General features: G+C 47.9%; 1 protein-coding gene across 2 annotated transcripts; it reads left to right on the top strand.

Moving 5' to 3' along the window:
- Positions 1–1973: 1973 nt before the first annotated feature.
- On the top strand, positions 1974–16095 carry PRKAB2 (protein kinase AMP-activated non-catalytic subunit beta 2). Of its 2 annotated transcripts, none has more exons than XM_039841370.1 (8): positions 1974–2122; positions 2759–2939; positions 6761–6927; positions 7715–7808; positions 8027–8147; positions 8868–9001; positions 9709–9777; positions 11740–16095. In XM_039841370.1, exons 2-8 carry the CDS (start codon positions 2784–2786, stop codon positions 11815–11817), a joined length of 819 nt encoding a protein of 272 aa, XP_039697304.1. In that variant the 5' UTR covers positions 1974–2122; positions 2759–2783; the 3' UTR covers positions 11818–16095. The 2 variants fall into 2 exon arrangements, with proteins under 2 accessions (XP_039697304.1, XP_039697305.1); XM_039841371.1 differs by lacking the exon at positions 1974–2122 and adding an exon at positions 2369–2517.
- Positions 16096–22316: the final 6221 nt, after the last annotated feature.

Below are 22316 nucleotides of genomic sequence, written 5' to 3'. Positions count from 1 at the left end.
ACCCCAGTTTCCTTTTAAAAGATTCTTTTATTCTAAACTCATTGACTCTCTCATTCTAGGTGTACTATGCAAGGTTACAAAAAAATCATTGGTTAACTTCTAAACCAAGCTGCAAGTAAGATGTAAATAGGAAACTGAACTCGAAACAACTCAAGAGAAAAAGCCATAGTTACTGATGAATGTGAACTAATATTGATTGATTTTTCCTATCTTGCTTTTGTAATTATATGAAAATGTTAGAACATTTTCTCAATTATATAATACAAAAAAATGCATTCCTCGAGTGTGAGAAAGTATGGATGTGCTCAAAAAGCAGACTTAGGGGGGTATGTCAGAGGGGCACGGGAGCCACAATGATCTATGGAGAAGAGCCCGGAGCCAACCACCAGGCACCAGTGACCATCAGCACCTCCACACCTTACTACGTGCCATCTTTCTGGACCGTTGCCCACAACCAGCCCCTAGGAGCAAACACTTCTTCCTTATAGACTAATCACCTGTCCCTGAACCAGTCCCCCTCACCTTTTCCCAGCCTCTTTATCTATAGCTGGTATAGATTCTTTCAAAACAACTTACATCTTCCTTCTCCAAAGCCGAGGTGTGAAGGAGTCTGTCAACTCCAGGACCACCCACACGTTTGTCTTTCCACCTGACCCTGCTGCTGGCAGTTAGACTGCATGCCCCACGAAGCATTTGGCTCAGTAGACCCTTTCTTTCAGAAAAGCTTTTGGCCGTGAAAGTTTTTTGTTTAATACCCCCAAAGCAGATAATCCCCAAATCATTTCTATTTAGCTTTACGAGAAGTTTCTCCTCTTAATAAGTTTCCCATTGGCTAATATAATAGTGGGTTTGCTTCTCCTATGCTGATTTGACTACTGTAAAGAAATACATACCGAGACCTATTATTTGGTATAGAGAAACCATCCTCGAGTTAGAAGGCTCATCAGTATACACGTTAAGGTTTGATGTGTTATTCCTTCAAGGGCCTTGCTTGGGAGTCCTATGGAAAGGAAGAAAGGAACTGGGTGTGTGGGTGGAAGTAACCAAATAGGAAGTAACCAGACAGTCAAGATTTGGGAGGGGTGAGCAAAAGGTTGCAGTGAAAATGTACCTTTTTTCCCCCACAAACTATCTAGTTAAGAGCCAGAAAACAATTGAGGACAGAGGGCAGATAAAAGGGGGAACAGCGGATTTAAGTGGATGGGTTTTCAACTTAATATAAAAATGAAATTTTCAATAAATAGAGCGGCTCATTCAGAAAGGGTGGCTTTGTGGGACCTGGGGTTCCTCGTCACTGGCTGCGTTTCAGCCTAAGTGGCATTCTCTTGTGAGAAATGTAATAAACAGCAGCATCCCTGTACCCTTCGGTCAGCAAATGTTTATTAAAGCCTGCTCTGTACAAGGTCCATGCAGAATGCGCAGCAGAATCCAGTCGCCATCCGCTCCCTGCCAGCTGACAAAGCAGCGCTTCTTACACATTGTCGTGTACACACTTTCCCCTGGAGATCTTGTCACGATGCGGATTCTGATTCTGTAGGATGGGGCCCAGATTCTGCATTTCTAACAAGCACCCGGGCGATGCCAATGCACCGGTCTGTGTAACATGCTGAGTGACAAGGGTTTCTAGCAGGGGATGAGACACATGTTTAATTATAATACGAAGTAAGAATTGGTAAATACCATATAAGTTCCATTAATTATCAGTAACAGCCTGGATTTGTCCCAAATCCAGGATTGCCTTTGCCCCTTTCCGCCTTCCATGTTCCGTTGGTATTGTTGCTTTTTATTATTGTTGTTGTTGTCGTCGTTGTCGTCATTGTTGCTCTCCTCCCTGAATTTCATTTCTTCTGTGGGTGCTCACTGCATATGCCGTTTCTTAGCTTAGAATCGCTTTCTCCTTTTTCTCTTTAGACTAATTTTACTAATTTGTCAAGGTTTATCTTCTCATCACGCCTTCTTCCCGGGGGCCGCAGTCGGGGACTGCTCCCTCCAGCTGTTTTGGCCTCCAGCAATCCTGCCTGCGGTGGAAAGTGCGCTCTCCCGTTCCCTCTAGGACGCGCCTCTCCGGGCCGCCTGCCACGAGGACGCTGCCCAGAGAACCTTTCGGCGCACCTGCGGCCAGGTGAGGGGCGCGAGCAGCACACGGCGCCGCTGCCCCGGGCGCCGGGCACCGGAGCCACGATGGCGGCCCCGAGCGTCGTTGGGGCCGCGTCCCCCGCCCCGCAGGCCCGCGGGCCCGGCGCGCCCCCGCGTCCCCGCGCAGTGTCGCCGGCTGCGGGGCGCTGCGGGCCGGCGCGGCCGCCACCACCGAGGCTGGGCGGCTAGAGAGGCCGGCGGCGGGCGCGGGGCGCGGGGCGCGCGCGGGGCGGGTCCGCGCTCCGGCCTCGTGGCCATTTTAGGAGGAAAGCGGGTCGCTCGTCCCCGCCGCGGCTTCAATTTCAACAACTTTATTGGCGGCCTGACCCGCAGGACACCCGCGCGCCGGCGGCCCGGGGAGGAGCGAGCGCACCGCGGGCGGTGAGCGGGCTGGGGGCGCGGGGGCCGCCCCGAAAGCGGGTTTCCCGAGCAGCGAGCGCGCTCGAGGGGCTCCGGGCGCCTCCGGAGGCCGGGGAGACCGGGGCGGCGGGGGAGGCCGGGGAGGCCGGGAGGGGACCCGCGGGCGCCGCGCCCCTGCGGCGGGGATTCCCCCGCGCGGGCGCCCGGGGCGGGGGCGGGCCCGGGGGCGCCCTGACGCGGCCGCCGGGGTGTCCCACGGCAGGCGCTCCCCGACTCGAGCTGCAGCCATGGGGAACACCGCCAGCGAGCGGGCGGCCGCGGAGCGCCACGGCGCCAAGGCTGCGCGCGCCGAGGGCAGCGGCGGCCCGGGCGCGGGCCCGGAGCGCAGGATCCTGGTGGGCAGCACGGACGACCCCGGCGTCTTCAGCCTGCCCGACTCCAAGGTGAGCGTCCGCTCGCGCCCGGGGCCGCGGGGCTGCGGCGGGCTGGGGTTCGGGGCTCCGCCTCCCTTTCTCGGGTCTCACCGCGCTGATCTGGGTTACGGGTTTTTTTTGTTTTTTTTTGTTTTTATTAAAGCGATTTTCGGGAACGGAGTTGTTGGATGGTCATTCCCCTTGCGGTGCTGCCCCAGAAGAGGGTGGAAGCGGGGTTCGTGGTGTGCGACCAGTCTCTCGGCCACATTTTTAGGATGAGGACAGTAGGGGACCCCCCTCTCCCCCAACCTTTGGTTCTCCTGACAGGCACCGTGAGGACTTTATAGGTTGTAAGCGCTGGCGGAAAACTTGAGAGGTCGCCTGAGCTGCCGACCGCAGGCGCGGTTTCTGACATTTGCCCCGAGGTGGGTAAATGAGTTTCTTTCTCCTGACGGCTCCCCTGCGTCAGGATCGCTGTTGCTCTTCCAGAAGCTCAGCACTTGGGATCCTCTTCCCCTTTGGCTTGGCCGTGAGCAGCAACCACTTATCTGAACACTTTCTCCTAGTCTTGGGGACCAGTAGAGGACATCGCTGCTCAGTTTTGGCCCCATACTTTTTAGATGTGGTGGCTGAGGTTGTGCTTCTTCCGAGCCCAGCTGCGCAAGTGGGAGAACCAGTGATTCGGGGTTACTCCCGCGGGCCGGTGGTGCCGGGTAATGCCACCAGGGCTGGAAACGGACCACCCACGCTGCCGGAAGACCTTGCTGTCAATCCCAAGGACTTTCAGGAAAGTGGCAGTTTGTAAGCACTCTGCAGAAAGGCCAGAGGGAGGTGACAGCAACGTGATTGCTGTCCAAATGTTTATCACTCTTAGAGCTGACAGCATAGAATAGATTAAGGCCGACTGGGATGAAGTAGAAATCGGAGGGACCGAGACCAGTGCGTTTGCCGTTTCCTGTCGCTTCCCACGAAGTAAATAGAGCGTGACTTGCCACCTCGTAGCACATTGAGTTTGGTTATTTCCTTGGATCCCAATTGCAAACATAAGCAGAGACCACTGAGAATGACTGAAGGGTCCATTTCTTGGGTTTCTTCTCCCCCTTTGGGACGCCTCCTCATCATTTGGGCTGTCTCCCCGGCCGTCTGAATTTACTTCTTCAAGGCTTTCTCAAGGCTACCTACCTCATTATCATTTTACCCTTTTCCTACACTGATGACTCAGGATTTAAGTACAGTGTATTTATCAAACCGTGACTGCAGTCATCGGCGTCCTGAGTACACCAGATCGCTCTGTGCGAAATGGAGCCTGTTTTGGATCCTTCTTTCCCTTACCCCAGTCTTGCCATTTGTGAAATAAGAAAACCCATTCAGGTAATTCCTAAGGTCTCTTTACAAGTCTAAAATTTTATAGTTCTTCCTTCAATATTTCACCGTAAGCATTTTAAACTGTTCTAATTGTTTTCTGTTCTCTTCCTGATGATTTTGCTGACTGTTTTAACTTGGAGTAAACAATCCTTCTGCTAGTTAGCTGCACTCAATCCTACCACAGAAACGTCGTATCATATGTGGAAGGGCTTTCTTCCAAAGCTAGGTATATTAATAGTTTGTAGCTTTCAAATTCTAAACCGAAAATCCTAAATCATAAAAGTAACTGGCAGTGGGGCCTACGTTTGAATGCTCACCTTCTTCAGTTCTCGGTCCTATTTGCATATTAAAATCACCTGAGATTTGTTTAAACAATGGAAAATCTGAAACATTTTCCATGTTTCAAAGTGGGGAGAATAGCGTAATGAACTCTTAAATACCTGTCACCCAGTATAAACAATGAATTTCTATCATCTGTACCCCAATCTACGCCTGCCAATTATTTTAAAGCAAATTTAGACTTATCAAATATTTTATCTGTAAATATTTTAGGACTTATCTCTAAAGAGGAGGGTTTTTTTTTTCTTTGTTTATTTTAATGAATCACAGCGTTATTATCTGGGAAGCTTTTAAAAAAGATTGCCAGGCCATGCATCTGAATCAGAATCTCAGGATTATTCTTAACGCATATGTAAAAATTTCTGTAATTCTAACGTAGCCAGTCAGGCAAGAGAGCATTGCTTTAATAATATGGAGATCGAGGTTTTCGCTTAAGCCACTTCCTTATATAATGTGAAAGTCCTTTCAATTATTTCTCTGTTTACTTCGGATTATGTTGCTACTGGTGTCTCACAGCACAGTTCTGAGACTATCGAGAGACAGTATGGAAGGTCGACTACCCCGGCCATTTTGAAAATAGAGCCCAAACTAATAAGCTAGTCCTTTTTCTTTTTAAACCCACATTATTTTATTCGGTAATCTTTGACTTGGTACTGTACCGTCTTATTTGCCTATTTACCAAAGCCACTTAAGCCAGTGTAAAGTGGGGACAAGCAAACTTTCTGTGAAGGGCCAGAGAGTAAATCTTTTAGACTCTGCAGACCCTGTAGTCTCTGTCACCACGGCTCAGTTCTGCCACTGTAGCATGAAAGCACCTGTAGATAAGTAAATGAATGAGCGTTTTATATATAAAGTTCATTCCCAATAAACTTTACTTATAAAAGCATCTGGCTCACCGGCCATAGTTTACCAGTTCCTGTTTTGAAGGATAGTTGTACCTGCAGGAGAGACTGTTCCAGGATATGGCCTCTGCCTGACCCTCAAGCTAGATCCAGCTAGATCAGGACCAGAATGGAGACTGCTTCCTGTAAACCTCCTGGACAACCCCCCTCCCCCACACTCCCAAACCACCCAAAGCCGGCTGGGGAACAGGCCCTTGCCCTGCCCCAGGCAGGCATGTAAGTCTTTTTCCTCTTATCTGGGGCGTCTCACACCCCAAGTACCCTTGTCTGTCCTGCCCTGTCCTGCACAACTCGTCGGCGCCAGGTACCGGCCATGGATTATATCACATTGTCTTGCCAGCGCCCAACACACGCCTCACGTCTACGTCTCCTTATTAAACTCTTAACGTGATGATGGAGTCGGCAGCCTCTCTTCAGTCGCTCGGCCCTGGGAAATGTTCCCAACGTGGAAATGAAAAGAAACTAAGGAAGGGTCAATTATTTTCAGAACCCTACAGACCTCATTTGATATTGGAACTATCAAATATCAAATGAGTTTGCTTTTGTTAAGGGAAACTGTGTTTGATCTGATGTTCCTTCAGGCTCCACAGTTTTCATCCGTACTCCTGAATAATTAGCATGAACCTGACATAGGTGAGCAAATAAGAGTTCATAACCACTTCTCAACATTTAAGAAACCAATGGTCTGGTTTTTATATTTTTAATGCCCTTTGTAACCTATTAGCTAAAATGGAGTTTATAAATTACTTATGAATTTCAGTATCTAATTTCCATTACAACTGATAATTGAGAGCTGCTCATAGTTGCACGTGAGAAATATGTAGCTAACTTAATTATATTTCTATGTAACCATACTTTGTTTTCACATTTTTTTCCCTTTGTAAGAGGCACTCAGAAGCATATCATAATTGCCTTCCTGCGAGTTAATCTGGTGATGCGAAGTAGGGTTTTGTTTCCTTTTTCTTAAGAGAGATCCTATATCCCAACGCCGTGAAAGGGCGAGCGATACATGCAGACTTAGAAGTCAGGCTGTGATCGGGGCAGCCCTTGAGCATAAGCCGCTTGACCATTTCAGTCTCAGATGAGTCCTTTTTCTGGAGTTTGTTCAAAACCTGATTTGGTTGCTAATTTCGGGGCGTACTGATCCTTAGCAGAAACCTAGCGCCCCTCTCTGCCCGAGGGAGGGGAGTGGGGTTTCAGGAATTCCTTGGTCACAGTCTAGGGATGACCTAATCCTTCTTACAGCTCCCCGGGGACAAAGAGTTTGTATCGTGGCAGCAGGACCTGGAGGACTCCGCGAGGCCCGCACAGCAGGCGCGGCCCACCGTGATCCGCTGGTCCGAAGGCGGCGAGGCGGTCTTCATCTCCGGCTCCTTCAACAACTGGAGCGCCAAGATCCCACTGATTAAGAGGTGAAGACCGTGTCCTGGTTGAGTCCGCAGAGCCCAGGAGTAGGGAGAGACCTGGCTGGACCTCCTCTCCACCTGCCAGGGACTCCAGACCGTTTTCTGTGACCCGTGGGTCTGTGACACAGACCCACTAATCTGTGACTTTTTTTTTTTTAACATCTCCTAGTGAGTCATAGATGTTTGATCACTTAGAATGCCATTACCTCAGAGAGACTTGTAACAGCCTCGTGGGTACATTCTTTAGGACTGTGCTCATGCCAAGTCCTTTCTGTGCTGTGGGAAGCCTTGTGTAACGGGCTGAGTCCAGTTGCTCTGACTTCTAAAACACACTGTGAAGTTCTAGGTCTCAGTGCTGTTTGTTACTTGCAGAGCATTAGTAGTCATAATGGCCGACGTGTCAGTAGGTATTTTCCAGAAAATGCTCACCACACTATGGAACGGGTGCCTTGAGCCACTTCTGTATCCTGAATCCCTGCTGTCCTGTTTGCGCTTGCGAGGGATCTGTTCTGCTGAAGCAAAATAGTTGTCTCAGGCGAACCATTTTGGGGGATTATCATCTTGATTATTCTTTCCCAGGTATTAGTTAAGAACGAAAGTTATGGGGAGGGGCTGGCCAATTCGTGCTCAACATGGAACCGGAAAGGGACTGGGTTTATAAATAACCTTTTTACGCCGGGGTGCAGGCGTTCAGCAGTGTGGGCTGTCACTGGTGTGACACTTTGCCTCATGGTTTGTACCTTTACGTTCTAACAGGAGCGTGGCCTGCATAACTTTCTGTTTTCTTCTGTAGCCATAACGACTTTGTGGCCATCCTGGACCTCCCTGAGGGAGAGCACCAGTACAAGTTCTTCGTGGACGGACAGTGGGTTCACGATCCATCGGAGGTAAGGCCTGGGTCTCCGAGGGTGACCGCTGACTTACGAGCCTCCTTTCAGCCATCGTTGCCCTTGGTGGCAGACGTCATAGCTGTCAGGGCTAACGGGCAGCGGTTTTCTTGGTGAAAGGGGGAGGTGGTGGGTCTGATCATTTCTAAAAAGAGAGGTGGATGGAAGAGATGCATTTGGAATGGAGACTCATGCATTTTTCCTATTCACTGTTTCAGCCTGTGGTTACCAGTCAGCTCGGGACGATTAACAATTTGATCCATGTCAAGAAATCGGATTTTGAGGTGTTTGATGCTTTAAAGCTAGATTCCATGGAAAGCTCGGAGACTTCCTGTCGCGGTAATGTTGTGGTATTTGCTCTTTCTTGATGTGCTTTTCTTATAATGCATGTTCCTTCCCAAGAGTGGTTTTTGTTTCTTTATTTTTTCATTTTCTCCCCAGGAATCTTCTGCATTTTACATGTGTATATGTATACATCATATAGATGAGTGTGTATATATTCTATAGAGAGATATATTTCATCTGTAAATATTTACGTCCCCTTCTCTGAGACAGAAAAAAAACTCAGCCCCTGGCAACCACAAATTTACTTTGGGTCTCTATGAATTGTGCCTGTTTGGGACATTTCATATAAACGGGATCATACGGTATGTGGTCTTTGGGGTCTGGCTTCTCTCACTTAACATGTTTCCAGGATTCATCCACGTCGCATGGTGAGAGGGGCCTGTCCCAGGCCACGCGACTGCTAAAGGGAGCAGCTGTCCCCTAGGGACCTGTCCCAGGTCCCACGACTGCTAAAGGGAGCAGCTGTCCCCTAGGCCGACATCCGCTGCCCTCATCTCCTGTCACCTCCACGTTGCCGTGTCGCAGAATCATGGACCATGTGCAGCATGACTCACATTTTTCTTTGATCGCCTTACAGTTGTAGCCCCGACACGGCACAGGTGTATGGTCCACGACTTCCACCATATTTAATATTAGCTGCTGTGTATTAATAGTTTTTCATGCATTTTTACGAGTTTCCCAACTTGCCCTTATATTTGGGTGAATATCTTCCAGACCTTACCAGCTCACCCCCAGGGCCTTACGGTCAAGAAATGTATGTGTTTCGATCCGAGGAGAGATTCAAGTCTCCGCCCATCCTGCCGCCTCACCTTCTTCAGGTTATTCTTAACAAGGACACTAATATTTCTGTGAGTATCCCGAGAGTGTCGCTGGGGCAGCCGAGGGCCACCGGGGCCATTCGCGCTGAAGTTTAGTAGTCCTAGAGGCTGGAGTCATTGCAAAGGTGCCCTGAGAGCATAGATCGCACCTATCAGGAGCATTACAGATTCCTTCTTCCAGGGCCGAGTCGTGGCTTTTCCAGGTCCCGATGTCAAATCCACAGTGGTCTTTGGCCCTAATAAATCAGGCCGAGAGCTATGGAGTACTAGAGCCAATGTGGAGTACTAGAGCCAATTTCTGGGACTTCTATTCCAATACAGGATAAGAAGTATTTATCTTTTGGAGATATACAGAAGAAGTATAAAGGATTTTTTTTTTTTTGGTGAGAGGTTGCATATAATAGACATCTCTAATCAATATACTTGATTCTAAGATTAGTTTTGCCTCTTGACATGAATCTTCTGTATATGCTGTGGGCAAGACTTCTGTCTTAGCTCTGCTGAGGAAGATGAATAGTTGCTGAGGCTCAGGCTGTCTGCCCCGGACTCGGAATTTTCCTCATTTTCGGTAATGAGACCGTATTACTGATATATACTAGAGTGAGTCCATTATGTAAGAGAAATAATACATTCTGGTTTGGAGTTTCTTGGCGACCTCGAAGGCTCTGAAGAAGAGTAGCCTGTTTGGTTTAAGACTGCACTTAACCCCATTCCACAATTTTCTTTTTCTCTCTTAGTGTGACCCAGCCTTGCTCCCCGAACCCAATCACGTTATGCTGAACCATCTCTACGCCTTGTCCATTAAGGTCAGTGGTGGGCCTGGCTCTTCACAGAGCGCCCCCAGATGGGAGGGACGGTCACATGTGTTCACCAGTGGTCGCTGGCTCTGCTCCTTCACTGGGGTTGAAGCTGGGCAGTCATGGGCAGATTACAGAACTTTTTTTAACTACTGGGTAGGTTTTCTCTTTGTCTTTTTTCTTTTTCTTTCTTTTTGTTTTTTTAATTAATCTTAGTCTGTATATGCCCTGTGATTGAGTGGATTTTTTGGTCCCCAATTTCTTTTTTAGGTGACTATAACCTTTGTACCACCTACTTCATTGAGTTTGAGTTCACAGCACTAGGATTTCATTTGCAGAAAAAGCAAGTTTAGCTGCCAGTTCCAAGAATGCTCGAATGTCACAGTAAGGCTCCCACTTTTTAAATGTGGACGCGAGCTGCTCTCAGGCACCTCCGTCACATATACCCAAGTGGGTGCATCTGTCCTGTACACTTGGTCGATGAGAAATGGGACCAGATTTGCCCTGTCCCCTCCAGCTCTTGGAGTCCTTGATTTCTCTGCTGCTTTGGCGTCTGGGTTGAAAATCTCTATTTTGTCTAGTCACGGCTCCGTGGCCTGGCTGTTGGGCTGAAGCTCTGTGTGCTCTGCAGCGACCCAACTGGTCTGGCCGTCATCAGACCCACCTGGGGAGCCTGCGAGGCCCCATCCTAGGGGTTCTGAGTAAGCACATCCAGCACGCGCCCCAGGAATCTTCTTCAGCTGCTTCTGTTTCTTAGATGTGCAGCCAGATTAGGGGAAATCACTAAACAGCTTCTTTAACAGATCATATGGTACTTCAAAATATATATATTATTGAATTTCATTTTTGTAATAACTTTGTGAGGTGAGTGTTATTTTTTATAGACAAAGAAACTAAGAGAAGGTCAAATTGCCAGTAAGTACGAGAGAGCGGACGGCAGCCCGGCCCTCCCCGCCCGCTCCGTGCTCCTTCCTGGAGGCTGTCATGCCGGGGCTTTCTAAGCTCCTCATTGCTACCAGACCCTTCCTGGAGTTGAATTTTTTATCTGCCTGGCTTCTGTCATGTTTAGGCTGCGATCAGCATACTCTGATCACAGATGTTAATCTGAGAAGCTTTCATTGTGGATAATAAAGTATAGGGGGAAATAAGCAGCTGAAATACTTTCTCGGTTGGATTCGCTTGGGTTCTTTGGGGTCTGACTGGATTCTGCCTCCTGTGACTGCTCCTTGCCTGGCTGCAACACAGCCTGGGAAACGGTACCTCTTACTTTTCACACTGGTTCTGACCCAGGTCAAGGTCTTTATTATTGTGATCCAGCTCGGCCTCGATTCATTTCTGGTTCTCTCAGATCGCTTATGCTATTTGGGATTGATCCACTGGATCGAGTGTCTCTAAGGAGGATTTTAGGGTCCGCTTCGTTCAAAGATAGAGGGGGCGTTCCTGAGTCCGCTCTTGATCAGAGAGGACTTTTAACGTTCAAATGGGAATTAGACCTGCTTCGGGGCGAAATCGGTTTTCAAAGGGATCACTGCCCTTTCTTCTCGTCGTGTTTATGACTTCCTTCTAGAAATAGACGGCAAGATATTTCTTTTTTTCTTTGCTCGTTTTAAGCCCAATATTCAGATGTAAAGCGGGGAAGAGGGTGAGGTAGGAGACGAATATTCCCTCAGCACCTGTTGCGAGCCTGGTACCGCACCACGCATTCTCGTGTGATCGTCAGAGCTACCTTAATGGTAGGTGTTGTCCTTTGTAACGATGAGGAAAAAGACTTAGAGACGTTAAGTAGACCATTTAAGGCCACGAACAGAGTAACAGTAGGCGTCAGGGTTGGAACTTGGTTTGACTCCAAAACCAGCCTCCTGTAACATCAAACTACGTCTCTTAAAAGTGCGTCGCCGTGCAGGCCCGAAGGCAGGAAGAGCTGCGTGCGCCGGGACTAATGAGTTAGCCGCGTGTTTCTTTCTCTTGCAGGACAGCGTGATGGTCCTTAGCGCGACCCATCGCTACAAGAAGAAGTATGTCACCACTCTGCTGTACAAGCCCATCTGAAGGGACCCCTTCCTGCCTCCCAGGATTCAGAAGCGTCGCCCTTGCCTTTCTGGGCTGGACCAGTCTTGCTTGAGACTGGAAGGCTAATTTGCTTTGAGGCTGATGTGTGTGTTTCAGAGCCTCTGAGTAAGATGCTCTGCTTTTGCATTTGTTGAAGATGAGAGCTTTATGAATTCACGGAATTTATTTTAAGAAAAAAAAATTACACATATATACACATGTGAGAGGAAGGTCAGTGGAAGCCCCCCTAGCTAGATATAGTCTCTTGGCCTATGGGGCTCACCACACCCTGCTTGGGGGTCGCAGGAAGAAGCATTCACTACAGGAAGCATTTTTCCTAAAATGAATGAAGAGCAAACACTTGGGATCCCTGGCGGGCGGAGAGTCTGTCGCCACGACCTGGGCTCTCCAGGGGGCGTACGTGGGCGGGGCTCCCGCCCGGCTCCCAGCTGGCTCCTTGCATGGGTTTCTGTGTTCCCAGAGCATGTGGCACAATCTGTTTGTCTGACGGTACCAGATGCCCACGGCACCCTTTCCTCTCATTTCACAGTCTCACTTTGATAACCGTCGGGTCCTGTCCCTGAGCCTTGCTCATTGGGTCAGTGACCCCTTTCTCAAAGGCGGTGTGAGACCTGACCCCCCCTTGAGAGACTAGGGCTGCCGGGAAGTCCCCTGTAGGGCACGGCCTGTGACTGCTTGTTTTAACGTCTAAGGAAAACATGGCTCGGCGCGGCCAGAGGGCGGGAAGGCGGGCCTGCGACTTGTTCCGCTCGACGCCGCAGCTCCGGCTGCCTGGCACACGCCCTGGGTCTTCCCACCTGGCCAGGCCCTGTTTCCTCGTTCTCTTTTGCAGAGTAGACAGCTTTGAAGGTGGCAGTGGAGCCAGGGCACACGTTCATGTCCTTCGTCCTTGTAAGATCTTTATGTGCCTACATTTTCCTTTAATTAAGAAATACCTTTTCATTGGTCTTAAGAAACTGCAAAGGAGAACTTCAGACTCTTAACGGAAGGTTCCCAGCATCTCTCGTCTAGCCCTCTACACATAAATCTCACGTCAATGTGTCTGACCCTAGCCACACCATTACAGCACACACTGCTTTCCATGAGGCTTATTCAGACTCATCGGATGGACCTGAAAGGTTCCCTCAACTGAAAGACTCATTAGGCCAAGAATCGCGAAGGCCCCCTTGGCGTTCCCAGCCACAGAAAGTCCTGCTCTGCGCACCAGTGCTAACAGGATCAGGATTGTTTCTCTGCACCTTTTTAAGTGTTTGATGATGAGGTGGGGGTCCATGACTTCCATTTGTGAAATGAAAAGTAGGTATTCAATCCACTTTCGAGGTTCAGAGAGAAAATATTTTCTCCCAGGTATCTGTGGCTCCTCCATTACAGATAAATGCGAGTCAAACGTTCGCACCGAAGGCCACACCTGATGCTTGCGAGACTCCCTGACCTCTAAGACGGGCCCAGCCACCCTGAAAGGGCGCCCACAGGTCAGTTGAGCTACCTCCTGCCTTCCCCATACGGAGCCGAGGACAGAACTGTCCGGCAAGTACGTAGGCTTCTTAGATCCGGGCCGAGGCAGGAGGCGGGGGCGGCTGTGCCGGAATGCGAGTTGCTCGGTGCTGTGGTGGTTACCGGCTGAGAGTAAATGCTGCGTTGGCCACTCAAGGCCACGTTCTGCAGGAGGCTTTCGTGGAGAACTTTCATGGTCCCAACCACTTTTTGAATGGGGCGCCATTTTAAATACCTTGGCCAAATCCTATTATAAGCAGGATCTCGGGATCTACACTGTCTTCATTTATACTAGAATTTTTTTTTCCGATACCCATCGGTAAGTGGGCCACTTAGGAGGATTCAAAGTCTTGGTGGTTACGTGGAGGGTTTTGTTGTACTCGTATTTCTTGTCAGCAGTATTGGAATGTAACTGCCTCCGTGCCCACGTGTTATAATTTTTACTCCCACAGGTGTGTCAGTAGAGGCGGGCAGGAAGAGCCTCTCAGGCCAGAGGCTTCTCTGAGTTGGGTCTGGCTCCAAAGACAGTAGGTTTGGGGGCTGGTGACCTTTCCATCTTTCTAACCTGGAAATGTGCAGAGCGTGTCAGTCTCCCGAGGTCTGAGCTAATATCTCAGCCGGATGTGGAAGGGGCGCCTACCGGCTGGGGTGGAAGGGGACTGGGAAGAGGGACTGGGTGCCGACTCGTTGAGCACTGTTCCTTCTTTGCACTGCCGATACGCCCCATGGCCCTGCGAAGCCCCATCACCCTCTGTCTGTCCCCGAGAAACTTCTAGAAGGTAGAGAGGGAAGGAGGAAGGTAGCCCGAAGTACAGCTCGCTCATTCTTTCATGCTGGTTAAGGGGGATAGTCGACCTTCTGCGGAAGAGAGTTTGGCAGGTTTTGAAAATGGATAAAGGCAAGAAAAACATTTTTTAGTTTTTTCTATAGGAGTTTCACAGAGTCAGAAGAAGAAGGAAATAGCTCTGGGGAGGGCTGAGCCTTGAACAGCATCATGGTTTTGAGGCTTTGGGAGAAAGAAAGAGTGACTGAGCTGAGGAGCGAGACCAGGGAAATAAAGCCTTGGTAACTCAGAACTAAACACCTCCTTTAAAAATGACATCAGACAGACCCGTGTCCTTGGATCTCATTGTACTGAATTTACTGAACAAAACATCTTCCCTTTGTCTCTTGTTCCTATTCTCTACTCTTCTATATTCCGCTTTAACTTCATTTGTCAGGCAGACTTTACCAGAGTCTCAAGTCAAACCTCACCTAAGACCAGTGTTGGTCATCTTACTGGTACGGAGAACTTTCTCATCGTGGTCATGAGCTGCTTTAGGCTTAGAGCTGAGTGGGATTTAATACCTAGCCTCAACAGTGCTGGCTCTTTAAAACGATGCTTATGTGGTAGAGGAGCCTATAAAAGAACCCAAGAGAAGTTTCTGAGGACCCTATAAACCCAGGCCCCCTCACTTCCCTCCAGTTTCTAGTCTCTTGTAGACCTAACGGGTCTGAGAGAAAGCCTTTGAAAAGTGTCGCTACTCCGTGTATGCTGCCGAATGAGGTCAAGTTTGGAAAGAACAGTCGCCTCCAGGCTGGGCTTACACTAATCTGGGGTAGAAATGAAGAAGAAATACTAATGATAGGATCCCCTGCTTTTCACTGGGGCAATAGGGCTCTTAAAACTTTGACCTCAACTAAAAATATTATGCAATAGTCTGTGCGTGCGTGTGAAACACATTCTGAATGCTCACGTTCCAGTGACTTGGGGCATGGGCTTGCTCACAGTTACCCAGTTTGTTCCCACTTTGTTCTGACTCATCCTCAAAGCCAGGTCTCGCTGTCCTCTACGAGGGACTGCAGACTCGCTGCCCATGGGACAGAGGACGTGGCAGGGAAGGGGCTGTGGCCTTTCAAACCTCTGGCTCTGGGCGTGTGTCTCTCCTTGAGCGCCAGTCACAGCTGGAGGTTGAAAGGCTGTCAATTTCTGCAATGCACCCAAACTTTTGGAGTAAAAAGGCCATATCTATTTTGAAATTATAGGAAAAAAGGAATAAGAAAAAACTGAAGAGTCCGCTACTTATGAAACCTAAGTTTTAGCAATGGATTTATATTTGGGCTTTGTCTTCATTCGCTTTTCTCTTGTGCTTTGAAGTGAAGATAGCTTGTTAAAAATTAAATTTTCTTATTAACTTCCAGCATTAATTGAAGTCGAACTAAGCGTGTGTAGCACAATATGATTGGTGTGAAATACTAAACACTGGATTTTGTAGTCAGGTTAAAAGGTCAAGGGATACCTACCATAAATATTACGTATTGATCACCTGACTTTTCTTTTCCTATCTACGGAACACTAAACCTGACTCGAGTGTGGTTTTAGAAAGCTCACTGATATCGTTAGTCCCGATCGCCACACTGGGCCCCTAGGTGACACTCGTTTGAATTTCGGTAAATTAGAGGATGGTGGTGGTTATTACACTGACGGATTTTGAGTGAGTGCAGCTCTGTCATAAAGCGGGGGCAAGACTATGATGTGAGGGGAATTAATACCTGAGAGTCCCCCTTTAAATGGTGCTTTTTGGAACCTTCCGTGCTGAGGTACAGAGCCGCTTTGCAACATTTCACGAGGAATGACATACAAGGACGGATTTTAAAGCTTGTCTTCAAATGTAGTTTGTTACTGGACTCTGCTGTGTCTGAAAATTATGTGATGTAACACATTCTGAAATGTCAGGGTTTTTTCCCCATAAAGCTACTGAATAAAAGTATTATACAGCAATATATTTGAATTCTTCATTGATTACCGATTATACTATCAAGATCTATCCGCCTTGGTAGTCTCAGGACCTAAAGAATGTAAATGCCACAGAGGCACATTTGAAAAAAGAGAAGTCACAGGGGTAGGGACACAAGCGAGATCGTCTTTACATCTGCCACTTTCTGTTTTGTATTCCAGGGTAAGCTGACCTTAGAGGAATGCAAGCCCGCTCATTTAATTATCAGCGTTTTCTATAAACTGCGCATGTGGCCACCCTGGGCTGGATTAGCTGAGGTCCCAGACTAGTGGCTTCCAACCTTGGCTGCACATTCATATCACCGATGCAGAGTCTACAAAAATACTCATGCTCATCTACTACCTTCCACCCCAAGTCAATGAAAATCTCTGGCATGGGGTCCAGGCATCTGTATTTTTTAAGCTCCCCAGATGACTCTAATACACATTCAGGGATGAGGACCACTATCCTGGACTCTCTCTGCGTATCCTCTGCCAGATTTATACTTTGTTATGTGCGAAAGCAGGTTTACGCTTCATTCTGACAGAAAATCGCTCTCAGCTGGCTTTGTTCAGGGCCATGATTGTTTCTTATCCCTTTAGTTCATGTGGTTTTTGCGTAGCTGGCCTCTGGACTTTGCCTCAAACAACACAGCCAAGCTCTCTCAATATTTGCTGCTTTAAAGATTCCACTGAGTTAAACTTTCTTAAGGGAGAGGAGAGACTGACTGTGGGCGTGACTAGCGGGTGAGGAGGAGGCTGAGCCGAGAGAAGTGGAGATGCAGGCAATGGAGGCCCTGAGCTTGGAAGTGGACAGAAGCAGCTAAGGTCGGACCACAACCGCAGGTCCAGAAGCGCCTGCAGACCCCACAGACGGGAAGGCGGATGTCGTGTGGGCTCAGCCTCTGGCAGAATGGTCTAGACATCCTGCGCCCTGGTCACCGCAACACTGGCACCAGAATTTTCCCAAGGCCCGAGCTGGCACTGGCGTGTGCTTTCCAAAGCCTTTCATTCCGGCTTGCTTGGCTCATGGTCACTGGCTGTATCCCCTCCAGACCCCGTCTCCCTGGCACCCACGATTACCCATGACGCAGGTGGCTCAGAGACAGCGTGACTCCCTCTCCCGGCCTCCCCAGCGGGCGGCTGCGTTCAGCCAGCTGCACACATCGTGGTCGGGTGCCACCCCCTTTCCCTAAGCCAGACCCTGGCTCCAGGGCACTTACGTTGGCCGAAGGCGAGCTCCTCTGTGCCTTCCCGCCAGCGGGACTCCTCAGGGCCTCCGCCATGCTCTCGAGGAGACCCGTCATGACTTTCCTCTTCGCTGACGTCCTAGGGAAGGGCAAGGTTCTTTGTCAGAGGCCAGACCACTTCAGGACCACGTGCTATACGATAATTTAAAAGGTTTTCACAGACTTCTCAGCTACTCCCGAGCTGATTCCCCTTAACACAGCCCTCCTGTGAAGGACAGCTTGTGACGAGAACATCAGGTGGAACTGGGCACCGGAAAGAGCCATGCAGATGACAGCACACCTGCAGACCCGGATCTGGGGGTGAGGGCCTTCACCTGGGCCTTCAAACGGATCTGCAGCCCTGACTCGCCTTGTTTTCGGGGATCTTGGTTACCGATTACAGCAGTTCTGGGTCACAGTTACAAGTGAGGCCTCGGGACTGGGTGGTGGGATGGGTGTTGCATTCAACAGGATCGCGGAAAACATTTCTGGGGGTCAGGGACAGGCCGAGAATATTCTGAATGTCGGGGGCCTTTTATCCTACGCACAAACGGAAACATTTGTCCCCCGATTAGCAGAGCTGGTTCCTGATGGTTGTCTGGGAGACTGACCCAGAGTTAGGCTCTCTGGGGAGGGAGCAAAGGAATTTGACAGTCCAGGGGTCTGCCAGATCACGAGCCAGTCTGAGCTCAGAACTGAGTCTGAGGGTGGGATCTCCCTTCTAGACGAAACGGAACTGGCAGCAACCAGGACGAGATGAGAGACGGTGGAGCTGTCCAAGGTGAACCGGGCTCGCTCGCCATCTTACGCCCTGCGGCCCCCTGCTGACCTGGGGCACGGGCTGAGAGGTGAGCTTTGCCCCGCACAGGGTGGCTGATGGGGTAAAGTGAAAGCCATAAAGCTCTCAGTGGTGTGTGACAGCGTGATAGAAAACGGGTTAAAAACGGCGCGGGTGGGGGTGGGGCTCAGCTGCACACCTGGTTTCCCCGAAGGACGATTACTGAGGTCTGGCCGGAATGCTTAGGAGCTCGAGCGAAAGCTGAGAAAAAGCAAAGTGAAATATCCCAGAGTCCCCCAGTCCGGAGCTGGTAAAGAGTCACTACAGCAAGGAGGTTTGGACACACACACACGCAGGGCACGTGGTGGGGCCGTTCCTCTGCAGGAAACATGGTAAATTGGAAAAATTAAGGACAATAACCTAATTTTATACATGAATAAACCGAGACTTGCAAAGATTAAGAAGCTTGCTAGAGCCTCTGCGGCTTGGTGGTGGCAGAGTGACCTCGGGAAAGGCCGGTGGTCATGCCAGGGGCCTGCAGGACAAGCAGAGGACAAAAAAAAAAAAAAGAAAAAAATCAAAATTCTTGCCCAGGAGAAATATATTTTCATGGACTCTACAGGTGTATCTTTTTATGCCGGGTCAGTCAGCTTTCAATCCCTAGCTGATGAAACTGGACCAGGAAGCATGTAAGTAATAATAAACATCATAATTACGATGTACTTAGTAATGATCTGTACAGGGATTGGCTGTTACAAAATACCCTTCATGGGAGTTGGGCCTGGCTTGTTCCCCCCATCCCCCCTGCCACACAGAATAGTCAAATAAATACTTGCTGAACGAATGGATAAAAGTCATTATAAACAACTCATTCTTATCACTATTCCTTAGTTCTAAGTGTATCTTTCCTGGGGCTGGACCGCAGCGATAAAGGCATGGGTTTGGAAAGGCGCTGGATTTGAATCCCGGCTCCATCGCTTATCTAATATGAAACAGACAAGTTGTAAAGTCTGTTTGGGCCTCATTACCCCATTTTCCAAAATGGAAAGTATAACATTACATGGGATCATTTTAAAAACCACATGAAGACGCTGTAAAGGATCTCTGGGCACAGGGATAGGGCACAAGAACCCTCGCAGCCTTTCCCCACACATTTTCTATGTAATTCTCATACAACCACTAAAGAAGCAAAGTAAATATGTAGTTTGAAGTCTGAAGAATCGTCTCCTGGATGATTAGTGATTGGTTCGGCCCCTAAATTAGGTTTCTCAGGATCCTACATTCTTAGGACAGGGGACACAGTGCTGGTGTGAGATCGAGGAAAAATGCTTTGAGACACGGAAAAGGGGAAGAGAATAACTGTGACAGAGTCTGTCCTTGGGCAGGAAGAAAGGACAGGTGTCAAGCTAAGCTACGGAGAGGTACGACAACGCTACGCAGCAAAGTGACCCAATTTTACAAGAAGATCCAACTGATAACTGCTGCAAGAAACATAACATCGACATTCGAAAAGCCCCAGGGACGTGTGGAAGCCGTTCAGGATTAACACGGGGGAGTTTTAGAACAATCTGTTGGGGACCAAGAAGCAAGGCAAGAACACAGCTAAACAGAGAAGCCTTCTGTTCAGAGGGACGAACAGTGACGCATCCGCACATTTACCCTGTCAGACGAGGGGTACTGTCAGCAGGATGCTGAATGAAGGTTAATATGACCAAGGTAGACTTGCGAATCTTGACCTTGCAGGAAGGTATTTTAGCACAGGCATCGAAAATGTTCAACATAAATGTGAAAGCTTTGTTTGGGTTTAAGCGTATACGAGTTATATTGCTCGTGATCCAAAAGCGAGCACAAAAACGGAAAGCAACAGCGCAAAAATATTTTCATTGGGCAGCTAATCAAATAACAGAGTTTATCAGTTGGCAGGTCGAAATAAGGAAACCAAACAGTCTCTTTAAGAAGACGTTACGGAAACATTGTGGGTCACTCAGTCTTAAGGTTTCAAAAGCTCTTGCGCATTAGATCTCACAGCTGCTCAGTTGAATCTGTTGTGTGAGAGAGAGAGGGAGATAGGGAGGGAGGAAGAGAGGGAGGGAGAAAGAATATATAAATGATTTAAGGACATCTTATCTGTATGCTCACAAGCATGAACGCTCTCCAGCTCTCTGCTAGCAAGGATGACTTGTAATTTAATGGCTTAACTGGTACAAGTCTCAGGGTAATCCCTGATCAAATTCGCGTTGTTTTGTGTGTATTTCTATAGGGAGCTGCATTCTTAGCCATACCGAGATTGTTGGTGATAACGGAATTATCCACAGCCATTTGGTCTCATCATACACAGTGATTTTTGCTTTTCCCTTACATAATGCCCCTCCTACAAATTACAGATTAGAAATTGAGACTTCTGAAAGAAATGTCAAAAAAGCCCCAGTGGAAGACTGTATCTAGTATCCTTAACTAGTAATAATGCAGGAAATAGAGTCATGGGTACCGCTTCCCAGCGTAAGCTAACATCGATTGCTTTGGATGGACATTTGTCACACTGTACGAGTAGCTACAACTTGCACAAGGATTTCTGCAAGGGTTTCCAGGACTCTTTTACCCAGAAGCAGAAGACTTCGTGAAAGTAGACGATTTATCTCAAGATCAACAAAAGACTAATTACTAGGGCTAAACGGACCAAAAATACTAATCGAATTGTTGTTAATGTTCTTTTTAGTGTGCACGTGAGAAAATCTTTTCTTTTTAATATATCCTGAGTCATCAATTTTAACAAGGTCTAGTTGAACAAACTAGAATGGAACATTGTTTAAATGGTGTTTTGTATCAACTGAGTTTTTGGATTAGTGAAAAAAAACACCCTGTGGAAATCTTACTATAGATTATAAACTGGTTACTCATCAGAAAATTTAAGAATAATGTTTCCATAGAAAATAATATGTATTGATTGGCCCACATAACTACTCGGCGCAATGTAACAATGGTTAAACATAAGGGAAAGCACTTTTATTAAATTCCTTTTCATGGTTTTGTAGCTGCAAATATTCAATAAGAATCATTACTCTTCTTTCTAGAATACAATTAAATATATATCATATTGTGACCGTGACGATGACACGAATCTTATTAAATTCGGTGTGCAAGCCCACTATAAGGAATGAGCCATACTTCACCTATAGAAAGGAGTCCTACAAAATCCTCTTAAGAAAATGGGGCGACCCTGTCATGCCTGTGACCCAGGGCATGGCTTCCGGAATTCCAGACTTACAGATACCAAAAGATGTCCCTTCTGATAGGCCAGCAACATGGACACACAGAGAGAAAAGGACCCGCATGGTTTCAGAAGCAGCAGGTAAATCCCAGTAGAGGTAGTCTGGGTAATTACTGATCTTAGTAAAGCTGATAATAAAATACTTCTTGCACCCTCCAGAATAAATTACAACCCTAGAGGCTTTACAAGTTTCCAGAAAGAAGTTAACTCTCAGGCCTTCGAATCTAGTTATAGTAACTATACATTGACAAGAACGTTTATGGGCATTAAACAACATTCCTTTTTACAGCTGTGAAAATAAAATTTGCCACATAAAATAAAAATGCAAAATAACTGTACCGAACCAGAAAAGTGCTAAGCACGTAGGTGAATGAAACCTTATGCCTGCAGGTGGAAATCTGACCACAGGGAGGAACAAAGCAGTAAAATTGACATTGTTTCCTTTGGCCATTAGGAATCAACATGTATACCAGGCTCTACAGTCAAGAAAATAAACACATCTAAAACTTGAGGAAACAAAAAATAACAGGGTTGCCCCATATGGCTTTGGTCCCCCACCCCCACCACCAAAGATGAAAACTTAAACATTTCTTGTAAGCTTGGACTCTAACAGAAACTTTGTTATTCTTTCTACACTTACTGCTATTCTTCTATAAAGTACAGTTTTCCCTCCTCCATCTTTTAAGTGTATTATAAGGATTATGCTCCGTGTATGTGGCATAGATATTATATGGATTCCTTTCATATTCAATATGGTATAATACATTATGAAATCATTAACGCTTGTGACCAAAGCCTCATTTCAAAAGCAACAGACAAGCTTTAGCAGGAGGAAGATGGTTTTGAGCGCCATTTAGAGGAGAGTAAGAGGGTGGGGACAGACCCCAGAGGAACCCACGGGGGATGCTGCTCAGCCCAGCGCCTAAACCTCCTTCCTCTCTGCTTCAACAGGCC

The sequence above is a fragment of the Pteropus medius genome, unplaced genomic scaffold (genome assembly GCF_902729225.1).
Source record: "Pteropus medius unplaced genomic scaffold, Ma_sr-lr_union100, whole genome shotgun sequence".
NCBI classification, from domain to species: Eukaryota; Metazoa; Chordata; class Mammalia; order Chiroptera; family Pteropodidae; genus Pteropus; species Pteropus medius.
Note: the sequence above shows the minus strand (reverse complement) of the source record. Positions and strands in the feature narration are given on the sequence as shown.